Here is a 26,097-nt window from a genome sequence, read left to right as displayed (position 1 = left end):
GATCAAAGATAAATGTTCAGCATACTCCAGTAGTGTCACATCCTTTAGAAATCAAACCATTCTAATATGCTGATTTGCTGATTATCGATATTTAAAAAAAAAAAAAAATCAGCATTATTTGATGAATAGAAGGATCCAAAGATCAGCATTTATGTGGAATAAAATGCCTTTGCAACATTATACGGTATATCATTCAAAAATATATATTTTTTGGAAAATAAATTATAGAAATGAATACTTTTATTTAGCAAGCTTTAAAATCTCGAAATGTTGAAATATATTCAAATAGAAAACAGCTATTTTAGATAGTCTAATAAAAATATTTCTGTTTACTGTTTTGCTGTACTTTGGATCAAATAAATGCAGGCTTGGTGAACAGAAGAGATTTGTGGTAGTGGATACTATAGGCAATTTTAATTATTCTCTAATGTCTAGCTTTTAATTTGCTTAGAAATCTATAACTGCTTGACAATAACAAAAATGATATATATATATATATATATATTTTTTTAAATATATTACAAACACTTATCACATAATAAGGCAGAATAGTTTCTATACTGTAATAAATCTATGTCAATTAGCACTGTTTTGTTGATATACTGTATTTATCACCAGCTGGAGATTACTTGTAAAACCATATACTGTCGCAATCATATATTAATGTCTTCGTGTTTCCAAAAGTTGCAGTTCTTCTGTCAAAACAACTGTTTTCATACAGCGATAGCTGGACGCTGTTGCCCATATTAGGAGTTTCCTGCAATGACTTTCTGCGCGAGAGCGCGCTCCGGCTTAGATGATGAATGAAACACACACTGATATTCGCTTCTGGGTCCGAATAAAATATCAGTTCATGCTCAGACTATCCTGTATCTTTGAGTTTAAATCTATATTTATTCACACCAGCTCTTGAGAACCTCTATGCTAACACATTTGACATGAAAAAGGGGGACATGTCCCCCGCGTAATCTACGCCCCTAGCATCATATAATAATGATTAATAATATTAATAATGTTCATCGTCTAGCTGACTACGTCTTGTATTAATTTTCCTACAAATCCTGTCAAACGTGCACAAACTGATAGTCATAAGCTATTACTAAATATTGTAGAAACATAATTTTCTGTAAAGTTGCTTTGCAACTATTTGTATTGTAAAAAGCGCTATACAAATAAACTTGAATTGAATTGAATTGAAAAGAAACCTACTATTTAATTCAGGGGTTTTCAATCTGTGGGCCGCCAATTACTATTAAAAGAAATAATAATATTGTTAATATATGTAAAAAAAAAATCATAACACATTTAATACATATAATTAAATAACAAAAAAATACAAATAAACTGTGATTAAGGAATAATACACCAATTAATATTTTTGCTGAATATGCTACAGAACAACACATTCAAACACGCATGAATGGCTGTTGTGTTTCCTCACTGCTCTTCTGTCTATCCGCTGCTGAGCTCTGGCTGGATCTGGTTCTCCCGTTTTGCCCTAGTTATTTTCTGTTCATTATCTGTTCATTCTAGGGCTGTGCGATTAATAGAAACCGTCATAAAATCACGATTTGAGCGTGTGCTTTATAGCAGGATTTCCCGCGGCCCTGACCTCCCGCATCCGCTATCAGAACCAATCAGAATGCAGCTAGCGGAGAACAGAGCAGACTGGGCATACGCCTAACTCCAGGTTCACACACTGTCTGTGATGCGCCTTTTTTCTGAGCCCATGTTAACGGATCAGAGCGTTCACACTGCACGCGGTAAAAGGCTACAAATAAAAATGTGTGAGAATAATTAATATCTAGCACACGAGCATAGAGAGAGTTGTGAAGGCACAGGATGCAGTTTAAGTGAGAGGAGACACGTTTTAAATGCTTGCACTCTATCCAGGCGAGAGAAGCGTGTATCTGAGCATGCGCATCTGGTTTTGTGAGAGCAAAGGAGATCTGCGTGAGAACAGAGAGATTCACACTCGTGCATTATTTTAATATGCTTTCGCGTTACATTAATGTGCTCTCTGCTGCTGCTTCTGCACCGCTCACAATGTGAACCCGTATAATGTATAACACATCTATTTCAACACCTTTGTTGACAAAAGTAACAGCCAAGGTTAACTCTCCAACTGATTTTATTAAGTTGGCTTGAGACTTACTGAAATCCTATTTAAACTTATTATGTTGGCTTGGCAACAACATACTGTTATGCTATTTAAAGGTCTTCTTATTATTATTCTTATGGTCCTAAAAAGTCTGAACTACTCCTCCTAGGGCTTTAAAGCCACAAGCCCCAAACTCGGCAGACACCTGCAGCATAGGGGGGTGCTTTATGCTATATCTTTTCAGACTGATCAGACTTAAAGTTTTTTTTTTTTTTTATTATTATTATTATTATTATTATTTTTTAAATGTAAAAATACTAGTGCTGTCAAAATTAGCGCGTTAACGCATTCGATTAATTTGAAATATTTAACGCGTTAAAAAAAAAATAACGCAATTAACGCGGTTGCAGTTATTTTTATTTCCAGTTGTGGTCTATGTGTGTTCAACGTGCAAAGAAATATGGATAAGACCAAGGAAGGACTTTTATACGGAAAGTTTCAGTATAAAACTCTGCCGGATTACTCTTCAGTCTGCCACAAGAAACATTACTCTTCATTTAGTCATCATTGTTTTAAAAAAAAAAAACAAAAAAAAAAACAATGACTGTAACAGTGCGTAAATCAGACCTTTCTGTAACACTAACGTTAATAAGCTTAAAAGAAAATAACGAAATAATTGTGTAGCGGAGTATTTTTTTGTACACAGTGCCGCGAACTGTCAATCACTCCTGTGCGCGTGCATCACTGTCCTCCTCGCAGCTGCAGCAACTTGCGCTCTCTCTCTTCATCAAGCTTTAAAACAAAAAGGGGACAAAAATATCATATTGTCTTTGTGCATAGGCTATAGATTAATTAGATAAATGAATATCTAAATGTGTGCCTTGCCGTCTACGGTATTTTTTTAGAACTTAGAAAAAAGATGCTGCAGCCAATGAGCAGCCAGCGGGGGCTGCAGGACGACTCAACCTCCGCAGACAGTTTTTAATGTTTATCAGACAATAAATACTCAAGATTTTGCTTTAGTATAACTCACAACGAGTTTCACATACCTTCTCCGGCCACGTTGAGTTGTTGACACTTAACAGTGGGAAAAGCGACACATGCGCTTTTCACTTGTATAACTTAAGGGTGAATGGGTAATGTAGTTTCTGCTCTGGGTGGGATGAATTAGGAAGCTTGCATTGTGAAGGGCGCTCTGAAAATCGGCAGTGCAGGTAAAAGATTAAAACCTCTATTAAAACAGATGTCCAAATGAGCGTACCGGTACGCTACAAGCACGTTCTGGGCGCACGGAGAGGTGGCGGTATGCTCAAGAGCTATATTTGGAAGTGGCGGTACTGAGTACCGGTGCGTACCGGCCCACTTAAAGCACTGGCAATGACTATACTTTGGAATTTTTTTGCAGTCCACTTAGAATTCAACATGGAAATAATTTTTGTTTTTTTATCGCATTGATTGTTTTGAAATTCAAATGGTACTTACATGCCTGTGTTTTTATTTCTGTAATAAATATGGCTTTCAAGCCAACAATTAATTTGGAGGATATTGATGGTTTATTGCAGGTATGTTGTTTACATGAGAAAATCTGTGTTACAAGTTAAACAAAAATTCCAATAAACAATCATATTTTGAATTTAAATAGTTTCTTTGTCTTGAGTTTACATTAATTATTTACATTTTACATTTACATATCCAAAAAGTTTCAGTCTTTTAATTGCGATTAATCGTGATTAATTGCGATTAATTTTAAAAAATTGTGCGAATAATTAGTTATTTTTTTTTAATCGATTGACAGCACTAAAAAATACATTACCCACAGACTTACATTATCTGAGAAAAATTGCGCCCCTAGTTGCAATACCCGAGATTAAGGGAGGAGTCGGGTTTCGTTTCACTTTCAAACCGGTTAAAAATACCAAGTAAATAATACAATTTCCCTCAAACTGACAAGCTAAACCAACATATCTGATTATTACAGGGGTCAGGGCTCATTAATAATTTATTTCTGGGCAGAGAGCAGTCAGAAAGAAGAGAGAAGAATCACGGCTGCTCAGCTCAGGCTGTCTCCAGGAGCTCACAACCAGCGAATTCATTCTTATTTAAGACCTTTTAAAATTAAATTATATCGGCGATTGCACGCAATCTACGCGTTAGAACACACCAAGAGCTAAATTCAGATGTTTCTGAACTGTTTAAAGTAATAACATGATATATTCGCGACAGCCAAATGTCCGCGAGCTCGCGATGTATTTCTCTGAACACTTGAAGAGAATTTACAGCCTTTCACATTAAAACACTGCAGCGAAACGGCACAAAACAATTAGAAGAATATATTATACACACGAAAATGAGTGTTTATATGTGATTGTGAGATTTCTCTGTCAGGCTGAACCTCACATCAATTGCTATCCATCGTCACAACATGGTAAAGTCATTTATATATATATATATATATATATATATATATATATATATATATATTAAGAGCTTCTTTAAATAAAATATTAGTTTTATTTGCTCACCATCCACTCATTAGAACAAAACAAGAGCAAAATCCAGGTGTTTAATTGTTGAGCCATGCAAAACGAAATATCCCAGATAGCATATCGGGGCCAGGCCTCATCTGGGCCAACTATGGCACATCTGGCTCAGTTCTGGCAGCGGCAGAGGTTATTTGGGCCATCTCTGGCCCACACACATCAAGCCGGTTTTAGTTTGAGTTGTGGCATGCTGTTTATGGGCCAGATCTGGCCCGCGTGCAACAAACCGGCTTTAATTTGAGTCGTGGCTTGCTGTGTGTGGGCCAGATCCGGCCCGTGTGTGACAAACCGGCTTTAATTTGAGTCGTGGCTTGCTGTGTGTGGGCCAGATCCGGCCCGTGTGTGACAAACCGGCTTTAATTTGAGTCGTGGCTTGCTGTGTGTGGGCCAGATATGGCTTATACCAGGTGACCAGATGTGCCATTTTCTGAAGACACGTCCTGGCAGATCACCTTACTTTACCAGTCAGTGGTTCTAAAACTATTTTGAGTACTGGACGCCCATAATATTTTAGGACACGTAATATAAATACATACACACATTTATTTGACCTACACGGACCTGTTATGAAGCTGCAATGTTATTCGATTTTTTTACATTTTTGTACCAAGTCCTCTGGTGTGACACCATGTGCTTTGAACTTTTTTCGGAACCACTACAAATTTTTTTATGCTTTGTTGTGCATTAATATGACACCCCTAAATTATATATATATTTTTTATTAAAAAGTGCATGTTAAGCTACATAATCCTAGAAAATTTTGCAAATGTGTCTTGCTTGCCACTAATGACAGATTAGCTTGGAATAGCAAGGTCATTAATTGACAGAAAAGGCTGAAACGTCCTCCATTGTGACACCTGTACTGTCACACCACAGGACAAAGTTTCTTTAAAAATCATTTTAAATAATGAAATAATATTTGTTTAACTCCTTTTTTTATACTTTTAAATGCAATAATTACATTCATTAAATTAAGCTCTAATCATCAAAAAAAATATATTTTCGTTCGTAAAAGCAACAATACAAAATCTTAAACTATAAAAGTGCCACTTTGTCCCACTATTATGTGCAGGCCTGGCATTTTGCACTGGGCTATAGAACTACAAAATGAATTTTAAATTAACAATATCATAATTGAATGACATTTTGAATTTTGTAGTGATCTAATTCTATCCACCAAACAATTGTATGTGAATGTGTGAGACTTATGGTCATGGTTATAGGGAAATAACAAGAAGAACAAAGTGCAGTAAACGGTAAAACTGTTTGCACTACAAACCAGTACGTTCATAATTAAGACAATACATTAAAATAACATGGTAAGATACAGCAGTTTGCAACAGTAAACAGCAAAACAAGCTGTTTGTACAGCTAATATAGCTGGAATGACAACGAAAGCCAGACACATTAAATTTACAAATGGCCGCGCCCCCTCTTACAGAAAAAAAAAATAAGGGGCATATGTTTATTCATATGTTTATTTATGTAACGTAAGCGTGTGAATTTAAATTTGCCATGGAAACGGAGCGCAACACTGCACGTCACGAGGAAACACCCCGTTTCTCGCTGATTTCACTGTTTTCAGGTGAGTTAAGTCCATAAAATCACACAAATATTACTTATAACTGTTGTTGACACTTCTCTTACTTGTATTTGACTCGCTTCTGTTGTTTATTTACTTTATAGGAATGGTTTAATGTCTTCGAAAAAGTCCGTTAGCATTTCTACCGTTTTCAGACGACGTGTCGTCAGGTATGATAACTCTATTGTTCTCTTATTTATGAAAGTTTGGGCTTTTAATCAAATCTTCATCTGTAGATGATAGCTTTTGACTGTTTTGTTGGTAATCTTTCAATGGATGATTGGAAATTGCTTAATTTATTTAACCTTAACATTTTCTGTTTATCGATGACGTCACGTTATCAAGGAGCACGAAAATTGGCAGAAAACTAAAATTGTTTTGATCTTTTATGGTAAACATAAAACTGTTCTGTGATTTCAACAGTGACAAAATAATCCTTCTACAACAGAAGGGAGTGTCCAAGATTTCAATATTTCTGAAGGGAGCTGCTGACAGAGATCTAGGAAGCGCTGAAAAGGTTAAGTAACCTAATATGCATTTTTTTCACAACATATATTGGACTAAATATTGTTGGCTCTGTGTCAAATTGCTTGTTTTGTTCCTAGATTCTTCAGTGCTGATTCGGAGTGAACCTACTGTAAGACAACATCTCCAAGATGCTATTGACCACAAGACTAGTACAGTAAGTCAAACCTCAAATATACAGTACACTAGTGTTCAAAAGCTTGAAGTTGATACAATTTGTAATAATTATCTTCTGCTCACCTCTGTAGTAATTATTTGATTCAGATATGTAAAAAGAGTAATATTGTGAAATATTATTACAATTTAAAATAGCTGTTTTCTATGTGAATACATTATAAACTAATTTATTCCTGTGATGTGCAGCTGTATTTTCAGCATCATTCCTCCAGTCTTCAGTGTCACATGGATCCCTCAGAAATGCTGATTTGCTGCTCAAGAAACTTATTATCAGCGTTGAAACAGTTGTGCTGCTTCATTTTTTTTGTGTAAACCGTGATGCATTTTATTTTTCAGGATTCACAGATGAATACAAAGTTCAAAAGACCTGCATTTATTTATGCATTTAGCAGACGCGACTTACAGTGCATTCAGGCTATCAATTTTTACATATCATGTGTTCCCGGGGAATCAAACCCCCAACCTTGCGCTTGTTGCTTGCTAGCGCAGTGCTCTACAAGTTGAGCTACAGGAACACTATTTGAAACAGATGATTTTGAACAATTTGATGCATGTAACACTAACATTAAAATGTTTGGAGTCTATGTGACAACGAATCCAACAAAAAAAAAATTTCAGCACGTCTGTATTTTAACATTGATCATAATCAGAAATGTTTCTTGAGCAGTAAATCATCATATTAGAATGATTTCTGAAGATGTGTCACTGAAGACTGGAGTAATGATGCTGAAATTCAGCTTTGATCAAAGGAATAAATGACATTTTAACATAATATTCACATAGAAAAGAGTTGTTTTGAATTGTAATAGTCACAGTGTTACTATTTTACTGTAATTTGATTCAATAAATGGAGCCGTGGTGAGCATAAGAGATTTTTTTTATAAAGGCATAAAATATCTTACAGACCCCAAACTCTTGAATGGTTGTGTAAATTACAGTTATGATGTTCCTCCCAGTTAAATTTTATCAAAATGTATTAAATGTTACTCTGGCATATGCAGTCCATTCTATAGAGACTGTGTCTGTTCCCCAAAAACAGACAACAAATAATATGTTTATTAAGGGATCTAGAAAAATTATTTCAGTTTAAACCTACTAGATTAAAAATAGTACTCAATGTACTCCATTGATGAAATAGTAAAAAGTGCACATTGCCTGAAATTATATGAACAGCAGCTATGCTAATCTTTCTCCCTTTGCCTTCCTGTTTCTGCAAATGTCCATCCCAGGGTTATTAGAAACTGCACAGCACAGGACTTGCAGGACTTGTGAGGGCTTCAGATGATTCCAGTACTCAAAAGACCTTAGATGATGGCAACTATAGATGGACATACAAACTACCGCCACTGCAAAAAAGGTCATGTTAATTTGAAAGAGCTGTGTCACAGTATCAAGGGCTCCCTTATCAGTTCTGCTTTCAGTACTGGAGAGTAAAAGATACATATTTTTTGTTTGATGTTTTTATTAGTACATATACGTTATCTTGCACATTTTATCTCCCCAACAGATTCTAATTTGAAAGAAGTTTATAATGCATGTTCGCTACTCCCAATTCAGAAGACTGAATCAGCCTGTGTATCTGAATGTTTCTCATACTCCTCTCTGCCGCGGCTGAATTTGGGATTTTCCTTAGCTGTCAGTTATAAACGTCAAAATTAAAAGAAATAAACATTTGAAATATATCAGTCTGTGTGTAATGAATAAATATAATATACAAGTTTCACTTTTTGAATGGAATTAGTGAAATAAATCAACTTTTTGATGATATTCTAATTACATGACCCGCACCTGTATATCATTGCTCTTTTGTTGATTTTGATTGCTTCCATTGTCCTCATTTGTAAGTTGCTTTGGATAAAAGTGTCTGCTAAATGTAAATGTAATGTTAATGTGTATTTAACTATATTTATAAATATTTATCTGTATTTTTTATTTTGTAATAATGTAAATGTATTTGTTTTATATCTATACATGCAGTTGTATTCATGTATGTATATTTATTTGTCTAATTTTTATATTTTAATAAAGCAGTTTAGACTACATGAGTGTTTTCTTTATTCTGGATGAATTACATATTCTTTTGTGTCTAGAAATGGTAAATATGGGCCATATCTAACCCAGAAGTCAGCCACAACTGGGACGGATCTGGGCCACATCTCAGAAATGGCATGGTTGACATCTGGGCCAGGTGTCGCCCATGCCATTTGTGAGATGTGGCCCAGATCTGGTTCAGTTGTGGCTGACATATGTCAGCCAGACTCAGGTTGAGTCATCGCCGTCATTCCGCGCGGTATGTGGGCCAGAAGAATATGGGAGATGTGGGCCAGAACTGGGCCACATGTCATTTGCTATCTGGGATCATATGACATCGAGGGAGAAAAAGTCACATGACAGCAGCGTTTCGGGGAGAGATCGGATAAATAAATACGCATTTCATTCACACTGCCAAGCTAGACCAACATGTTATTATTACCGGATCGGATCTCATTAATAAATTATGTCTCAGGCCAAAGAACCGAGAGAAAGACGAGAGAGAAATGAGCGCTTCATGAGCAGCCCATGCAGCATGATACAGCTTATGAATACTGGAAGGAAAAAAAGTCACGACAGCCTTTGCAATTAAAACAGTGCAGCGAATCAACAGAAAACAATTAGGAGAATATATTATAGAGATCAAAATGAGTGCTTGTATGATCTTTTTGTCTTAGGGGAAATCAACATCCATCTCTCCAGCTTCAGGGATTCTGGCTTCGGTAGATCGGACAAATCAAGTGCACGATTATTTCAAAATTCATAATAGCTTGGCCAACATAAACTGTTGAGAAATAAATTGAAAACGTGTAGTATTAATGCTGGATTGAATATTAAAACCCCTTTACTTGCAAACATCGCCGACGGCCCCAGTTTATTATTGTTTCACTTTCACAGCACGTTAAACATCACTCTCTTACTTCATCTGGACAAACTGTGCATCAATTGAGAGTTTAAAGACTCAAGCTTCGATACTTGACGAATATTTTTATAAAACGTTTTTGCAGTGACAGTTATTTAGTAATTTATGTCAGGAGTGTAAAATAATAAATCCGTATTATGCCACATTTTGAATAGAAATTCACAACTCACTCATATAAAGTCACGTCAAGAGCGGTTTATTTGTGTTCACATAGACTCACTGAACAGCGTCAATAAGGATTTACAGACCAAAGATGCATATCTGCGGAGATATATGGATATATTTACTGATGTTTACTTCATATTTCTTCAGACAGAATCGTCATTTCTATTCATTTTCCACTGATTTACGCGATCAGATGATAAACAGCCTCTCCCAGCGATCTGTGTGTGTGTGTGTGTGTGTGTGTGTGTGTGTGCGCGCAGTGGTGTGAGCTTGTGCGGTGTGTGACTCAGACTCTGATTGGTCCTTCACCATGTCAGTCTTAGAGTGTCATATCCTGACACCGCCACATCGTGTCACATGCTTCCTGTAAACTTCCTGGTTCATATTTTACCATAACACTGAAACACCTCTGTACACACAAAATATTTGAATAATGAACCTGCGATTAGGATAGTAAAACTTGGTGTATCGTCTGTGCAAACAGGATAATTTCGGCTTGGTGTCTGCGTGTATGGTAACCAGTAAATGGTGCCCGTAGTCACGAGTCTACAGACACTTTTTCGCAAAATAGTGAGTAGTGATTCTACATGGGTTTGAAGTAACGAGTAACATCGAGGAGAGTGTCCAGCTATTAATCATTCATGCCGTTTAACTTTGTTAAAGGGTATATAGCTCTTACTTATTTGGGCTGTTGTCAAAAGAAAAAAATGAGGATTGCCTTCGTCGGTCACTAGCTACTGTTTTTCCTGGGTTTAATAATTTTGTTTCATTTTGTATTTCCTTATATGTGTGTCTTGGGGATCTGCTACCACTGTTCTTTGACCTGGACCCAGGTGGTTCTAGGAGGGAGTCCGGCTAGTGGTAGTTCGTTAATTTAGATGTTGTTGTTTTTTTTGTGTCTGTTTGGCAATTGTCATTATTCAACCTTTGGCCCATGGGCATTGTGCAATATTTCCTTTAGGGATCGTGTCTATCTTGCAATGTTTACTGGTGTGAAGTGTGAAATGCTGTGTTAATGTACGCATGGCCAATTTTGTTTGAAGTGTTTCTTGCAGTGTTGGAGTGTATGTGAACAGTACCTATATATCTGACTTTATTCACTGTAGTCTGGGCATTGTTAGATTTTTATCCTGTAACTCATTTATTATGAGACCTTTTATTCACTGTGATTAATCTATTGTAGAATTGTTCACTGTTACCTATAGGAAACATCTGTCTGCTCTGATTGCCAATCAGTGTATTGTCTAGTGTTTAATAAAATTGAGTACATCAGTCCCATTTTCATCCCTTCATTGGAGATAACCTGTCTAAATAGCTTGAAGGGGAGTGCTGTTTGGGGTTTTCTACTTTAGATATACAAATTGTGAGACTGAGCACGCCCCTAGGGGTCATATATATATATATATCGAAAATGTACATCGGAAATGCTAACTTGTGCAGTGATGTAAAAGGCTACAAATAGCATATTTACGACCAAATTCCACCCCTGATCGCTAAATGACGTCACACGGAAGTGTAAGAGATGCGCTGAACACGAGATGAGAGTGATGCAGACGGGATTAATAAGAATGGTGATTGCTGATTTAAATGCGGATTCTAGCCAATGGTGAAGCTCCTTTGAATCTGAAGCAGGTGTTTAAAAATCTTTGAAACTCGGGATTTGTTCAGGTTTATTGCTTCACATGAAGATTTCTCTCATGGATTTGAGATGGCGAGCCACCAAAATTGAATTCTAATTTCTGAGCCTGGGAAAAATAAAATGTTGCTGTATCACAAGTTTATCGTTGCACTAGAGACATCAATTTCTTCAGTTAGGAGGACATTTTTTCCTGTTTGGACTTCTTCGAACTGGTAGGATTGAACTGATTGTGCACTTACCCACTGGATCTCTTAAGGGGGGGTGAAATGCTCGTTTTCACTCAATCTCCTGTTAATCTTGAGTACCTATAGAGTAGTACTACATCCTTCATAACTCCAAAAAGTCTTTAGTTTTATTATATTCATAAGAAAAAAGATATCGATTTTTCCCGGAAAAACATGAGCGGCTGGAGGCGTGACGTGTGGGCGGAGCTAAAGAATCACGAGCGCCAGTTGCGTTGACAGCGTTTGGAAGCTGTGGAGGCTGAAACTGAACGAGAGCAGCAGCAGCAACAACTCGCTCCAAGCGGGGCTCGAACCCGGGTCTCTGATGGGAGGGGACGCACTAACAAGAAGGCAGAGATATTTTAAGCAGTTTTATTCACCACCTGCGGTTCCAACACACGATCGTGACCCTTTTTCGTTGGGATTGCATCATCCTTAAGAAATAAACAATACGCAAATCCGTCGTCAAACTGGGCCTTGTTTGTAAAACAAGCATCTTTGAAATGCAGGGAACAAACACAAACACTTGCACAACTCCGTTGATGCTCTGTAAAAATAAACTCCGTCCACTGGTCCCTTAATGCTGTTTTTTTTTTTTTTTTTTTTTTGGTAATCTGTGCATGGTTGTCTTGCCCTGGCAACCAAAAACACACTCCTTTTGTGACGCTCGCGCGCACTCTTCCGGCAGAAGTGCCTCAGGACCCATATAAGGAAATTCCGCTCCATCTAACGTCACACAGAGCCATACTCGAAAAAAACTTTCCCAAACTTGTGACACACCGGAAGGAGTATTTTTGGAACAAAAATACTCCTTCAAACGTACAACTTAATTTTTTAAACTTTGTCCATGTTTAGTATGGGAATCCAACTCTTTAACAGTGTAAAAAACTCAGTATGCATGCAATAGCATTTCACCCCCCCCCCCCCCCCCCTTAAAGGACTTTCTGGACGATATTCAAGAGACAATTGAGACAAATAATTATAATAAGGGTATTGTTTATTGAATGTGAGTCAGATGTAAATATTGATTTTCCTTTGACCATTGCAGTGTGATAAGAAGTTTCAGTTGGTAAAATTGTGGTTGTACACCATTTTATTTTGTTTAAGGGATTATTTGATTTGTTTAAAGCAGTATAGGAAATTATAACACTAAAAGCAAAATAGAATATGAACATTAAATTCCTAAAAATAAAAGAATAAGATGAGAAAACCAAAACACAACAGAGAATTCATAATTTGTGAAACTTTTTTTAAATTGTTGTTTCAAATTATGTTCCATTTTATGTATGTGACCGTTCAATTTACAATTTCATTAATTACACTTTAAATATAGTTAAAAATGCAATTGTTGTTGACTTACATCTGAAAAATAAATAATAAAACAGCACACACACACACACACACATATATATATATGTATATATATATATATATATATATATATATATATATATATATATATATATATAATATAATATATATATATATATATATATATATATATATATATATATATATATATATATATATATATAATATGAATCAACAAAATAAGTATAGAAATGGTAAATTATTATTCTACATTATATTATAAACGAATTAATGAATAAGAAAGAAAGAAAACATTGGTCTCAGACTGGAGGTCTCCTGATGATTGTGCTTCAAGCTGCCCAAAACAACAGCTGTATCAAACACTGCACACGCGCTTCACTGATGCTCATTTCCTTAAATTCATTTCCAAACTGTTTCTGAAACACACAGAGGACGAGTTTAATATTTATTCAACTTTCCACTTAAACGAGGCATTAAATGAACACGCGGCTTTGTTCCGAGGTTGATGCTCGCCTTGAGTTTGATCTGACCGGGGCAAAACAAACATTTGCTCGCCGCGGATTTTAATGTCCAAAGAAAGCCAAGAAGCTCTGCTTGGTGTTCACTTTGTTTCTACTGTTCCAAACTATTTTAACACTCGAGTTTTGTCCTTAAATGTAGAAGAAGAAAACACAAGCGCGAGCGGCTCGCAGAGGCGCGCAGACACAGAGCGGGCGGGTTGAGTCTGTAAGGTTCTCATGTGTTAAATAAGAGCGCGGCGCTGTTCTTCTGCTGCTCATTACTTACTCTAGACAGCGTTTGATTTGTTGAGTTCAGTAAATACTCTACACACAGAGAGAGATGGCAGAAACCGCCCCAGCTGCAGCCGCCCCGCCGGCCAAAGCGCCCAAGAAGAAGTCCGCCGCCAAAGCCAAGAAAGCAGGTCCAGCCGTCGGTGATCTGATCGTTAAAGCCGTGTCCGCATCCAAGGAGAGGAGCGGCGTGTCTCTCGCTGCTCTGAAGAAAGCTCTCGCCGCCGGCGGCTACGACGTGGAGAAGAAAAACTCCCGCATCAAGCTCGCCATCAAGAGCCTGGTGACTAAAGGCATCCTGCTGCAGGTCAAAGGAACCGGCGCCTCTGGATCCTTCAAGATCAGCAAGAAGGAGACCGAGACCAAGAAGAAGCCGGCGAAGAAAGCGGCTCCTAAAGCCAAGAAGCCCGCGGCCAAGAAACCCGCTGCTGCCAAGAAGCCCAAGAGCGCAGCGGCAAAGAAGCCCGCCGCTAAGAAATCCCCCAAGAAGGCCAAGAAACCAGCTGCCGCTGCCGCCGCCAAGAAGGCCACGAAGAGCCCCAAGAAGGCGAAGAAGCCCGCGGCGCCCAAGAAAGCAGCCAAGAGCCCCAAAAAGACCAAGGCCGCCAAACCCAAGACAGCGAAGCCTAAAGCAGCCAAGCCTAAAAAGGCAGCTCCCAAGAAGAAGTAAAAACCTGCTGTTTTATTCCCCAACGGCTCTTTTCAGAGCCACCTACAAAATAAAGAAAGAGCAGTTTACTTAGTGGAATTAAGGTTAGGTTGAGAAACTTAACTAATTTGTGCCCCCATTTTACTTGAAAAACAACACAATAAATAAACAACGATGAACACTGAAGTGTTTCATAGATATTCCACGCAGCAGCAAAGATAAAAGAGCTTCTGAGTCCTTCTGTAGAACACAGTCATCACTAATCTTCCACTAAATCAACACTGAACTACAAATACCATCTACTGGATGTTCTGCATAGTACTAAATCATTTTTATTTGCCTTCTGACCATGGATTGTAAGCGTTATTACTGCTTCATTGTGTCTTCAATAAATCAATGATCAACTCCTTCTCCACATAATAAATAAATGAAAAATCATCGCACCATGTATCAAGAAGCTGAACATCTCTTATATTGTCCAAAGTCAAACCATTAGTTCGTTTGATTAACGTTAGACCCACAGTGTCATCAGAAATATTTTGCCTAACATCTGAATACAAAATGCAAAAAAAAAAAAGATAACTTAGAAGAATGTATCTGAGTTTAGATCGACTCAATGCTTTATATGTTGACTTTATTTAGAAATGCGACAAAGGTTATCGTTTGATTAACATTCACTAGTTCTTGAATGTTTTCTGTCGTGTTGTTTCTTAAAGCTGCACAATCCGCGCGCCGGCTGTGGAGGCGTGGCTTTGAAGGTCATTGTTGGAGGGAAGTTCAGTGATTGGTTTGAAATTTAACAGACTCTAAACCAATGAGCGACTCGCAAGCTCTTTTAAAGACAGTTGAGCGAGAATCCTATATTCATTGTTTCTGCATCTCTAACGTAGAGCTGACTATCTATCAACAATGAGCGGAAGAGGCAAAACCGGCGGCAAAGCGAGAGCCAAGGCCAAGACTCGCTCCTCCAGAGCAGGGCTGCAGTTCCCCGTCGGTCGTGTTCACAGACTTCTCCGCAAGGGGAACTACGCCGAGCGCGTCGGTGCCGGAGCTCCCGTCTATCTGGCGGCTGTGCTCGAGTATCTGACCGCTGAGATCCTGGAGTTGGCTGGAAACGCCGCCAGAGACAACAAGAAGACCCGCATCATTCCCCGTCACCTGCAGCTGGCGGTGCGCAATGATGAGGAGCTCAACAAACTCCTGGGGCGAGTGACCATCGCTCAGGGCGGCGTGCTGCCCAACATCCAGGCCGTGCTGCTGCCCAAGAAGACCGAGAAACCCGCCAAAGCCAAGTAAACCGAGTCCGCTCTGTTTCTGAAACACAAAGGCTCTTTTAAGAGCCACCCATTTTATCAATAGAAGAACGTTTTTCTGACATACGATTCGGTTCATAGAGACGATCGGTCAATAAACATATGCAAGTAGATTTGCACCACATCAACTAAACTAGACAATTGTACTTTAAGTACAACTAATTAAAAACGTAAACACTTCAGACAGACAAACCAGAATGGTCTTTATTTGGTAAGAGTAAGCAAAAACTATTTGCTGTGGTTACATGTATTAAACACATGAATACATAGAAGACAAGAGAAAAAATTGAGATTAAAAATAAATAAATACACACTTAAGACCAGTAAGTTAGTTTTGCACATGCAACCGTAGAAAGTATGTTGTGAGGGAACAATTAAAATAATCCATTATATTCTTATTTACACCATATATTAACTGATATATTGCTTCCATATTATGAAATGCTATGTTCACATGTGAGGCCTGCTGGGTCTGAGTACAAGGAAATGTCACCATGACCTGCTTTATGAGGAATATTATGTGAGTAATGAGACCCATCAAGTGTTTATCACACATGAGGTATAATATGGTGTTCGAGACATGGGAAGAGTATAACAGTAGAGATGTGTGCTCACTTGTTTTTGTCACTCACAGCGGAGATAACTGCTGTATTGTCTGACCTTCTTGCAAGAAAACAAAATATACATAAAATACTGTATTTGATCATGTTTTTGATTTAAGAAGAACAATTATATTACAATATATTTACTATTGCCTTTCTCTTTGATTATTCTCTCTCTTTCTAGCTTGAACTTATTTGAACAATCCATACAACTTGGTGCTCCAAGCACTTGCCGTGTCTGTTTGCCTCTTTAAGAAGAATCGCTTTATGTATACCCCAACTGTTAAATCTTTTGATAAAAGCGTTTACAAAATGACTAAATGTTGTGTGTAGTATTTGATTTATCCATAAAGTAAACGGAACAAAGCATTTTGAGCGGGAAACACAAACAGTTCGCCGTTTGAAAACAGGATATGCGCAGTCATTGGCTAGCAGTCGTGTGCAGGCGTCACACATCAGCCAATCACAAGCATCTGCAACCTGACGCCATCCTGAGATGCTTTAAAAGCAGCTGTGTTGCACACACTGTCACGCTCGTATTCTACAGTGATTAAACTGCAGCGATGGCAAGAACCAAGCAGACCGCTCGTAAATCCACCGGTGGCAAAGCCCCGAGGAAGCAGCTCGCTACTAAAGCCGCCCGGAAGAGCGCCCCAGCCACCGGCGGCGTCAAGAAGCCCCACCGTTACAGGCCCGGGACCGTGGCTCTCCGAGAGATCCGCCGCTATCAGAAGTCCACCGAGCTGCTGATCCGCAAACTGCCTTTCCAGCGTCTGGTGCGAGAGATCGCTCAGGATTTCAAGACGGACCTGCGCTTCCAGAGCTCCGCTGTCATGGCCCTGCAGGAGTCCAGCGAGGCTTATCTGGTCGGTCTGTTCGAGGACACCAACCTGTGCGCCATCCACGCCAAGAGAGTCACCATCATGCCCAAAGACATCCAGCTGGCCCGCCGCATCCGCGGAGAGCGCGCTTAAACCCGCCGCTGCCAAACACCCCAAAGGCTCTTTTAAGAGCCACCCACATCACTCTCAAATGAGACCGTTTCCACCAGAACTGGTTCTAAATCAATATAACATTAGTTAAATTTTGTATTAACTTGTTTTCTTCCTGCGCATTATTAATCTCTATTTGAAATAACCTTAAGGAATTACACACGTGCAAAAACATTGAAATACTGTGGTGGTAATTATGATTCTTTCAAGAGATTAGTTGACTTTTCAGTTCGTTCGCCAAAATGATTCGTTCAGTGATCAATGTCTTGGCAAAATGACGACGACCTATAACGTCCATGTGCAATGAAAGCCTTATGTAATTTAAGATACAATTCCATATACTTTCTAAGCTTGTGTGTAATAAAGCGGTGTAATTATGTATAAGGTTAATATTAAGGTATAATAAATTGTCAAGTTTAATGTGCGTCAAAAGTGTCTGTTGCAATGTTTAAGGTGAAAATACAAGTAATTTGGTTATAGTATATGTTTACTTTAAATGGAGATCCACTGATTTATTGCCTGATAGGACATGGGTAGTTCCTGCCGCTCAATGATAATTTAGTCCGATTAAAAGCGTCTCCCAGTCATGTCTGTAAATATTATGCAGATAAGATAAGGTCTTCTAAATATTTGGCAAAGGAATCTTTTAAAACTTGGATAAAGTCGTTAGATCAGGGGTTTGGATTAAACCTCATTATTTCCTGCTCTAATTATTGAAGAGGGAACCGTCATGTGACGCGCGCTGGTTTCAGTCAGGTCCTGTAAGCAGATGTAAAAGGCCTCTCTGCAGCACTCGTCTTGCATTCCCTTTCGTCGTTCGACTGAAACAAGAAATTTCATCATCATGTCTGGAAGAGGCAAAGGCGGCAAAGGACTCGGAAAAGGAGGCGCTAAGCGTCACCGTAAAGTGCTTCGCGATAACATCCAGGGAATCACCAAACCCGCCATTCGTCGTCTAGCTCGCCGCGGCGGAGTCAAGCGCATCTCCGGTCTGATCTACGAGGAGACTCGCGGTGTGTTGAAGGTGTTCCTGGAAAACGTGATCCGCGACGCCGTCACCTACACCGAGCACGCCAAGAGAAAGACCGTCACCGCCATGGACGTTGTGTACGCGCTCAAACGACAGGGACGCACCTTGTACGGCTTCGGAGGATAAACCGCTTCAGATCCGAGAACAAACCCAACGGCTCTTTTAAGAGCCACCCACACTCTCACTTAAAGAGACAAAAGTTTAATTATTGTTGGTGCCTTACGTGAAAATTAATACGATGTCTGTCTATGAGCAGTATAGGTGTGGGTCATTTAATTAAAATGTCGTAAAAAAAACGCGTCAGTTCAGTAATTCCATTCAAAAAGTGAAACTTGAACCTTATGTTCACGCACACACTCGCATGAAGAGACTGAGTTTTTGTTGTGTATATAGCTTTAAGTGGAAATCTGCATTGATGAGGGGAAACTCAGATCATCTTTACTTGATATTTATGACATCTTTATTTGATCCTCTAACTTTAACACTCACTATTCTAATTCTATTCTTTAAAAAAAAAATCTAACTACCTTTCTGATCTTTTCTTTGTATTCTATTTTCTTTTCATTTATTATGCAATTGTATGCATGTGTGTGTGTAAAAACCTCTAACACTAGCTTGCTCTATTCTTTTTCTATTCCGTTTCTTTTTATTTATTATATTCTTTAAAAGGCCATGCTAAGTGTACTGTGTTAATCTTACTGAGACTTGTACGGCTTCGGAGGATAAAGGCCATAAAGAGATTAATTTACAGTGTTACAAAGTTTAATTCTATTAGTGAAAATGTTGAGGGTTTGTGGACAAATTCATTTTTGTGAAGTTTATTGAAAGTTTGTGTAATACACAGAGAATAGAACTTATGCAGTTCTTTTTATTATTATTATTGTTTATTGTTTCCATTGTTTTTTCACCGTTGTTCTGTGGAAGATTCTGTCACCAAAGTAAATTTCTCGTGTGTTTAAACATATCGAGCAAAAATAAATATTGTTTTTCTGACTTTCATTGTTTCTCAAATCTATATTAATTATATATTGTTGTTGGAGACGTGTATAATGAGAATTTTGCTTTTCCATTTCTTTGTTTAGTCTTAACTAGATTCAAAGCGATGAATAAAGTAAAGAGAAAACACAATAACATGGTTTTATTACTGAAGTTTGAGAAGAAGTGAAATTGGCAGAACAGATGAGAATAAAACGGTCTAATTTTCTAAGAGTTTATAAGGAATTATACAAATTACACAGTTTGATATCCTGGAAGATATTTGAGACCGATTTCATTGTATAGAACAAAACAAACAAAAAGAGCGGGAACTGAAACCAAGGAAACGGAGTCGGTGGGGGGTGTCGGTCAAACATGGAGCGGTAGGCGGAGTTATAATCTAGCCGCGCGTGATTGGCCCTCGTTCCAGCCGTTTGACCAATGAAAACGAGCCATCAGAAGCTTCCCTGTCTCTCTGATAATTAGCATAGACCAGTCAATAAATGCCTCTGTCCCGCTCTCTCTCATCATTGTTTCGTGAGGTTTTGATCTCCAGCAGCATCATGCCTGAACCAGCGAAGTCCGCGCCGAAGAAAGGCTCCAAGAAGGCCGTCACTAAGACCGCTGCAAAAGGCGGAAAGAAGCGCAGAAAGTCCAGGAAGGAGAGCTACGCCATCTACGTGTACAAAGTGCTGAAGCAGGTTCATCCTGACACCGGGATCTCTTCGAAGGCGATGGGCATCATGAACTCTTTCGTCAACGACATCTTCGAGCGCATCGCCGGTGAGTCGTCTCGTCTCGCTCACTACAACAAGCGCTCCACCATCACTTCCCGAGAGATCCAGACCGCCGTGCGTCTGCTGCTGCCCGGGGAGCTGGCCAAACACGCCGTGTCCGAGGGCACCAAGGCCGTCACCAAGTACACCAGCTCCAAGTAGAGCTCCGCTGCAGCTCCACACACAAAGGCTCTTTTAAGAGCCGCCATATTCTCGGTTAAAGAGTCTTAATCTGTTGAGAATCTTGATTAATATATCTCTTGGTTTGTGCTCTGTGGGTTTGATATTAGTGATGGAAAACTAGATCTTGTTCTTTCCGCGAACTGTTTCTTTCGGACAATTCGACTTAATAAAACGGTTCACCGGTTCTTTTACGCTCGACGTGATGTAATCGCGTCAAGTCTATCAGTCTATGGAGAGTCCATTTAATGCTATGGTCCTGTAGTTACACACACACAGAGAGAGAGAGACAGACACACACACACACAGAGAGAGAGAGAGCGAGAGAGAGACAACCTAAACTAAACTCAAGTAATAATGATATAAATAAAGAGCATCTTAAGGTTTGTAATATGTATTTTTTTATTAAATAATGTTAATGAAAGGTGATGGTTAGGGTTAGCAATCTACGGTTAATACTTTACTTTGGTTAACAATCAATACTTAGTTCAGATTGATTGTCTTTATGTAGGTATTTTATTTTATTGTATTTATTTTTTTTTGGCTAGTTATTTAGTGTTTCGTCTAAATCACAAATTGCATCATGACGTTATTGTAGATGTCCTATAGATACTTAATCAAACAGATCATCTCAGAAGCCTTGTCAATATTAAAAACAAACGGAAGTGCAGTAGTTTACAGGTTTGAGTCGCCCTCTGCCGCCAGCTGAGCCTCATTACAACTCAGAGGTGTTTCTAGACGTTATACAAACAAGGCCTTTCAGAATAACAACACTTAAATTAAAACTAAATGAATGGGTGCCGTCAGGATGAGAGTCCAAACAGCTCATAAAAAATCACAATAATCCACAGCACTCCAGTACATCAGTGAACATCTTCAAGTGATTGCAGCTGCAGCTTTAATGTGATAATCCTGACCGCTTCACATGTCTCAGATATTATTTCCTGACATCTGTGGAAGTGTTTGAGCTCTGGGAGGGTTCAGGGGCTTCTGGTCTCTAGATGAGCAGCTGTGGACATTTACACACAGACCACTGATGACCACAGCCAGGATTACAACTCTTCTACACACTTATTTGGTCAGACCCTCATTTTAGCACAGAACTGAACTGAAAATTATTAATAATAAAAAGTAAATTCTCAGCGCACTCACATAAGCAAAATTAAGATAGATAAAATTGGCATGATAAACACAATACAGAGAGTATTGCAAACAATTTTACAAACCTAAAGACAATTTAAAAAGTGTCCAAGACATATAGTAAACCCATACAATACATCACATAAGCAATCACAACAATCACCTTTCACCAAAATGCTTCCTTAAAATAATATGTTTTAAGAAAGATATAGAGGGAAAAAAGTCCATTTAGTGCCTGGAAGGTCAACATAAGAATCATTAAATCAACACGAAATCAGACAGGTAGCCAATGTAAGGTCTCTAAAATAGTTTTTATATGATCTCTATGTCTCTAGTCAGAATACATGCACCCACTGACGTTTGTTCACAATAAATGTTGATGCTCCTGCTAATAAAGGCATTGCTAGTTCTAGAGAAAACCAGAGTATTGATTATTTTTTCAGCTACAGAAAAAGGCAGCATGGACCGTAATCTGGATATATTTCTGAGATGAAAATAAGAAACATTAACAGTATTATTATAAGGCTATGGATTTCACTCTGCGTAACTGGTGAGGTGAACCGATAAGCAACACTTCTGTCTTATCACTATTTAGACAGAGAAAATTAAAAGACATCCATTTTTTTATATCTGTGATACAGCTGTGAAACAGCCACATTTACATCAGAGTAATGTGAATATATATCTGGGTGTCATCAGCATAAAAATGAAAATCAAGAATAAGAGACCTCAAAAGTTGGCCAAGAGGAAAAATACGAAGACTAAAAAGTAAAGTAACTAAAATTGCATCAATCCATTCATGAGCATGTTTCAGTGGATGCTTGCTTTGGTCGCGGTGAGTTTTCTTTGAGACACTTGAACTAAATGTCCACAAGCATCATCTGAATCTGCTTCTGCAGCTGCGTGGTGTGTCTGTAGGGGGCAGTGATGGACCTCGCTTCTCAATCACACAACACTGCACAAGACAGTGTTTCCTGGCCTCTCATAATCTGTTAAAGAGCACAGAAAGGATGGGACGAGAAAAACTAGACGAGTGGAGGAGTGCTGCAGATAATAGCATGATAATATATTTTAGCTGGTATTTCAGTTTTTCCATTCACTAATGTGAAGCTGTTGTTAATTTGTGGGTATCACTGCTATAAATTCATCATCATATGCAAAAGTAAAAATGTAGGCCTATGAGTAACAAAGTTATTTCAGTCTCCAATACATAAGATTTACATCCATGTGTTCACTGAAAAAGACCAACAGTGAAAACATCTCGGGTTACGAATGTAACCATGGTTCACTGTGTAGGGAACGAGACACTATGTCCTCTAGGGGGCACTATGGGGAACACCTCGTCGTGACCCGTGTCTGAAGCATACATTGAAAAAACACTAACATGTTGGCCGGCGAGAGCCTCTGACGTCACTACCGGCGCGACTATAAACAAGCACCAGGAGAACACGTCATTCACTTCTTCATCTGAAGCTTGCATCCGAAGCATGGCAAGGAGCTAGAGGACACAGTGTCTCGTTCCCTACTTAGGAAACTATGGTTACATTCATAACCGGAGACATTCCCTTCGGACTGTGTCTTTGAACTGGGAACTTTGAACTGTGTCCTCTAGGGGGCGCTATGGGGAACAATATACCCACGCCACCATGCTGAGGGGAGTGCAGGCCAGAATCATGGCGAACACTAAGTACCAACTCTACTATTTCCATGGGAGTTGCCCCGGGACGTTTAGACGGCTGTCTGTGATAGTACCCCTTACGGCCAAAGGCCTAAGCTATATACCAAACTTAAGCCGAAAGCTTGGAATGAAGAAAGATTCGTTTAAAGGGATACGGCTAAGAACCTAGCATGTTATACCAAGTCTTGCCTGTCACACAGGGTCTACCGCTAGCTTACGCATAAGCTCGCTGAAGGAGCTGTCTCGGCAGTTCTCTAGTATCAACACCCTGTTTAGATACTGTAGGTATCCGAGGATCCATAGGTGGAGTGACGTCCAGGATGAATGGGGCTTTAACCGACTCAAGAAAGGGCACGAAGCAACTGCGCTTAGTCCTCAACATATAGGATTTTAGAAAAACCGCAGAATACTAGCGTGCAAACTTACCACAGTGTGGATTTCAGAAAGTGGGCAAAGACTTCACGTGCACACTTACCATAGCATGGGTTTTCAAATACTGTTCTAAGGAGGGTCTCTCGTGTCACTCCGATAGAGCAGCTCATAGATGTAATAGTGTATCTCAAAACAGTATGATTGAGAGACATCAACTCGATCGATGGAAACAATACTGAAGCGCTCTGGTGAAAAGAAAAACAAAACAACAAAAAAACAGAGAACTCAGTCTCATATGAGAGGAGAGCTCCGAGCTCAGAGTAGCGCACTCATAGGCGACCCTTCTTGGAAAAAGGGGAGCATTGATAAACTACCACGAGAATCACCCAAATAGCCCCTCATATTGAGAGAATGGACATGAGGACACACACACACACACACACACACACACACACACACACACGCAGGGGCGGAGTGGCAATCGGGACAATCTGCACTTTTCCCGGTCGGCCGGTTGATGAATTTTCATGATCGGCCCATTATACATTATTCAGAACGGCCGTGAGAGTGGCCGGAGCGGGAGCGGGAGCGCTGTATTTCTCAGTCATAGTTACCCCCCTGCACACACATCTCATCTCCCCCGTCATATTCTTCATACAGAACTTTCATGGTCACAAAAAAAAAAAAAAAAAAACAGTATTTAATTAATTTGTTTGTTCTTAAATTAACATAGAATGGAGTAAAACCTCCTGGGAATGGGGAATACGTTTATCCAATGAACCGATTGCAGGTCAAGTCTGTTTACAGAAATGTAGGGAGATAATGAGCGCCCCCGCCCCCTCGTCTAATGGCATGACCCAAAAATGGCACACGCCAGACTAGAGAGAGAGAGATAGAGGCTGTGTCCAAATTCAGGGTCTGCATCCTCCTTAGGATCCTTCCTACCCGGTTGAAGGAGGATGGGTCCTCCGACGACCGCAAAAACCGGAAGTCGGTGTTTGTGAATTTGGACAGCCTACCCTTCTTTCAGTTCCCTCCCTTAACCGTTGCTCATATCCTGTCGCCTAGCAACCGTGACAGCGCCAAGCAAGACGCGGGTGAAGAGCTCATCGTTCTCTCCCCGGAGCTTTATAAACACTTCTGTCTGCTCTTTCGTCCTTAGAAGCGTTAAAACAGCTTCAATCACTAACAAATAAGCTGTGTGTAAGGGGATATTCACACAGGCAGTAAGGAAGAAGCTAGTTTACAAAAGTAAACGTTTTTTTTTTTACATATACACGTACACATGTAAAAAAAAAGCTTAACGCTAAAACAAAATGCCTAACTAGAAAACCACTGAAAATATATCTTTTTGAAAAGCCAGTTTTTAAAAAACATCGAAAATAATACTCCTCCCCCACTAAAGAATTATGGGATAGGTAGGACGCGAAAGGATCCACCACACCCATCCTTCGAATTCGGGGAAAAGGAGGACGCATTTGTGGGCCGCATTTGAAGGATCCTACGAATTTGGACAGCCTTCGTCGCCGCGCTGTGACGTAACATCCTTCAAATGCGTCCTCCGAAGGATGTAGACCCTGAATTTGGACACAGCGAGAGAAAGCCACAAATTTTAGAAAAACAAAAAGACAGTAAGGAAGGATTAGCGTGGTTGCATAACATTTAACGATACCCCCATGGAAGGCAGGAAGAGAAAGGACAAAGGAGGGGCCGAAAAGGAGAAAATGAAGAAGAAGCGGATGCTGGAGGAGAAAGCATCAAAGTGCTCCAAAATTACGGATTTATTCCGAAATCAGGCGTCAACAGGTGAATTGACAGAAAAAACAGTGGCGCCGCTCAAACATTAACCTACTTTATTGCTAGCCCCCAGTGAACTAGCACAAGCTAGTAAATGTTGGTAGCCCAATAATAATGACTAATTTAATTAGTGGTAGGTAGACAGTGGTGTGTGTATTATATATATTCATACTATAATGACGTGTAATTTTTTATGGGACTATGGGTAAATGTTTAAATATTAAAATAAATACTTACATTAGTTTGTATGTTTTGCCCACACAAGGTGCACAATGAGTGGTTAAAGACTCCATGTGTTTCAGAGAAGACAGCTGTTTATACCCTCGTCGAACCGCGTCATAGCTCATTATTACCATAAAGTTGAGCCACTTTAAACTCTCAGATTGACGCTCTGGTCACTCAAAACGAGTCAGTTTCTGAGAGAAGCCAGCTTCCATTGAAAATGAATGACTTCCGGTAACTTTGGAAGCTCAAGTCAGCGGCGGTGTGAACTCCTCTCACGTGGCGTTGTCAAGGAAGCAACACACACACGCGCGCACACACACACACACACACACACACACA

General features: G+C 39.2%; 5 protein-coding genes across 5 annotated transcripts; all 5 read left to right on the top strand.

Annotated features, from left to right (window-relative positions):
• Positions 1-14,011: 14,011 nt before the first annotated feature.
• Positions 14,012-15,118, top strand: LOC113051260 (histone H1-like). The gene has a single exon (XM_026214863.1). It carries the CDS (start codon positions 14,079-14,081, stop codon positions 14,697-14,699), a length of 621 nt encoding a protein of 206 aa, XP_026070648.1. The 5' UTR covers positions 14,012-14,078; the 3' UTR covers positions 14,700-15,118.
• A 348-nt stretch (positions 15,119-15,466) lies between these two features.
• On the top strand, positions 15,467-16,280 carry LOC113051275 (histone H2A-like). The gene has a single exon (XM_026214878.1). The coding sequence runs from the start codon at positions 15,588-15,590 to the stop codon at positions 15,972-15,974; it is 387 nt and encodes a 128-aa protein (XP_026070663.1). The 5' UTR covers positions 15,467-15,587; the 3' UTR covers positions 15,975-16,280.
• Positions 16,281-17,120: 840 nt separating this feature from the next.
• On the top strand, positions 17,121-17,959 carry LOC113051266 (histone H3-like). Its single transcript, XM_026214869.1, has one exon. It carries the CDS (start codon positions 17,157-17,159, stop codon positions 17,565-17,567), a length of 411 nt encoding a protein of 136 aa, XP_026070654.1. The 5' UTR covers positions 17,121-17,156; the 3' UTR covers positions 17,568-17,959.
• A 425-nt stretch (positions 17,960-18,384) lies between these two features.
• LOC113051285 (histone H4) lies at positions 18,385-19,609 on the top strand. Its single transcript, XM_026214887.1, has one exon. It carries the CDS (start codon positions 18,430-18,432, stop codon positions 18,739-18,741), a length of 312 nt encoding a protein of 103 aa, XP_026070672.1. The 5' UTR covers positions 18,385-18,429; the 3' UTR covers positions 18,742-19,609.
• A 469-nt stretch (positions 19,610-20,078) lies between these two features.
• On the top strand, positions 20,079-22,079 carry LOC113051265 (histone H2B-like). The gene has a single exon (XM_026214868.1). It carries the CDS (start codon positions 20,094-20,096, stop codon positions 20,526-20,528), a length of 435 nt encoding a protein of 144 aa, XP_026070653.1. The 5' UTR covers positions 20,079-20,093; the 3' UTR covers positions 20,529-22,079.
• Positions 22,080-26,097: the final 4,018 nt, after the last annotated feature.

Source organism: Carassius auratus, chromosome 32 (genome assembly GCF_003368295.1).
Source record: "Carassius auratus strain Wakin chromosome 32, ASM336829v1, whole genome shotgun sequence".
Lineage (NCBI taxonomy): Eukaryota > Metazoa > Chordata > Actinopteri > Cypriniformes > Cyprinidae > Carassius > Carassius auratus.
Note: the sequence above shows the minus strand (reverse complement) of the source record. Positions and strands in the feature narration are given on the sequence as shown.

Coding starts and splice junctions, on each gene's coding strand:
- LOC113051285 (XM_026214887.1), top strand. CDS start 18,430: ATGTCTGGAAGAGGCAAAGGCGGCAAAGGACTCGGAAAAGGAGGCGCT.
- LOC113051275 (XM_026214878.1), top strand. CDS start 15,588: ATGAGCGGAAGAGGCAAAACCGGCGGCAAAGCGAGAGCCAAGGCCAAG.
- LOC113051265 (XM_026214868.1), top strand. CDS start 20,094: ATGCCTCTGTCCCGCTCTCTCTCATCATTGTTTCGTGAGGTTTTGATC.
- LOC113051266 (XM_026214869.1), top strand. CDS start 17,157: ATGGCAAGAACCAAGCAGACCGCTCGTAAATCCACCGGTGGCAAAGCC.
- LOC113051260 (XM_026214863.1), top strand. CDS start 14,079: ATGGCAGAAACCGCCCCAGCTGCAGCCGCCCCGCCGGCCAAAGCGCCC.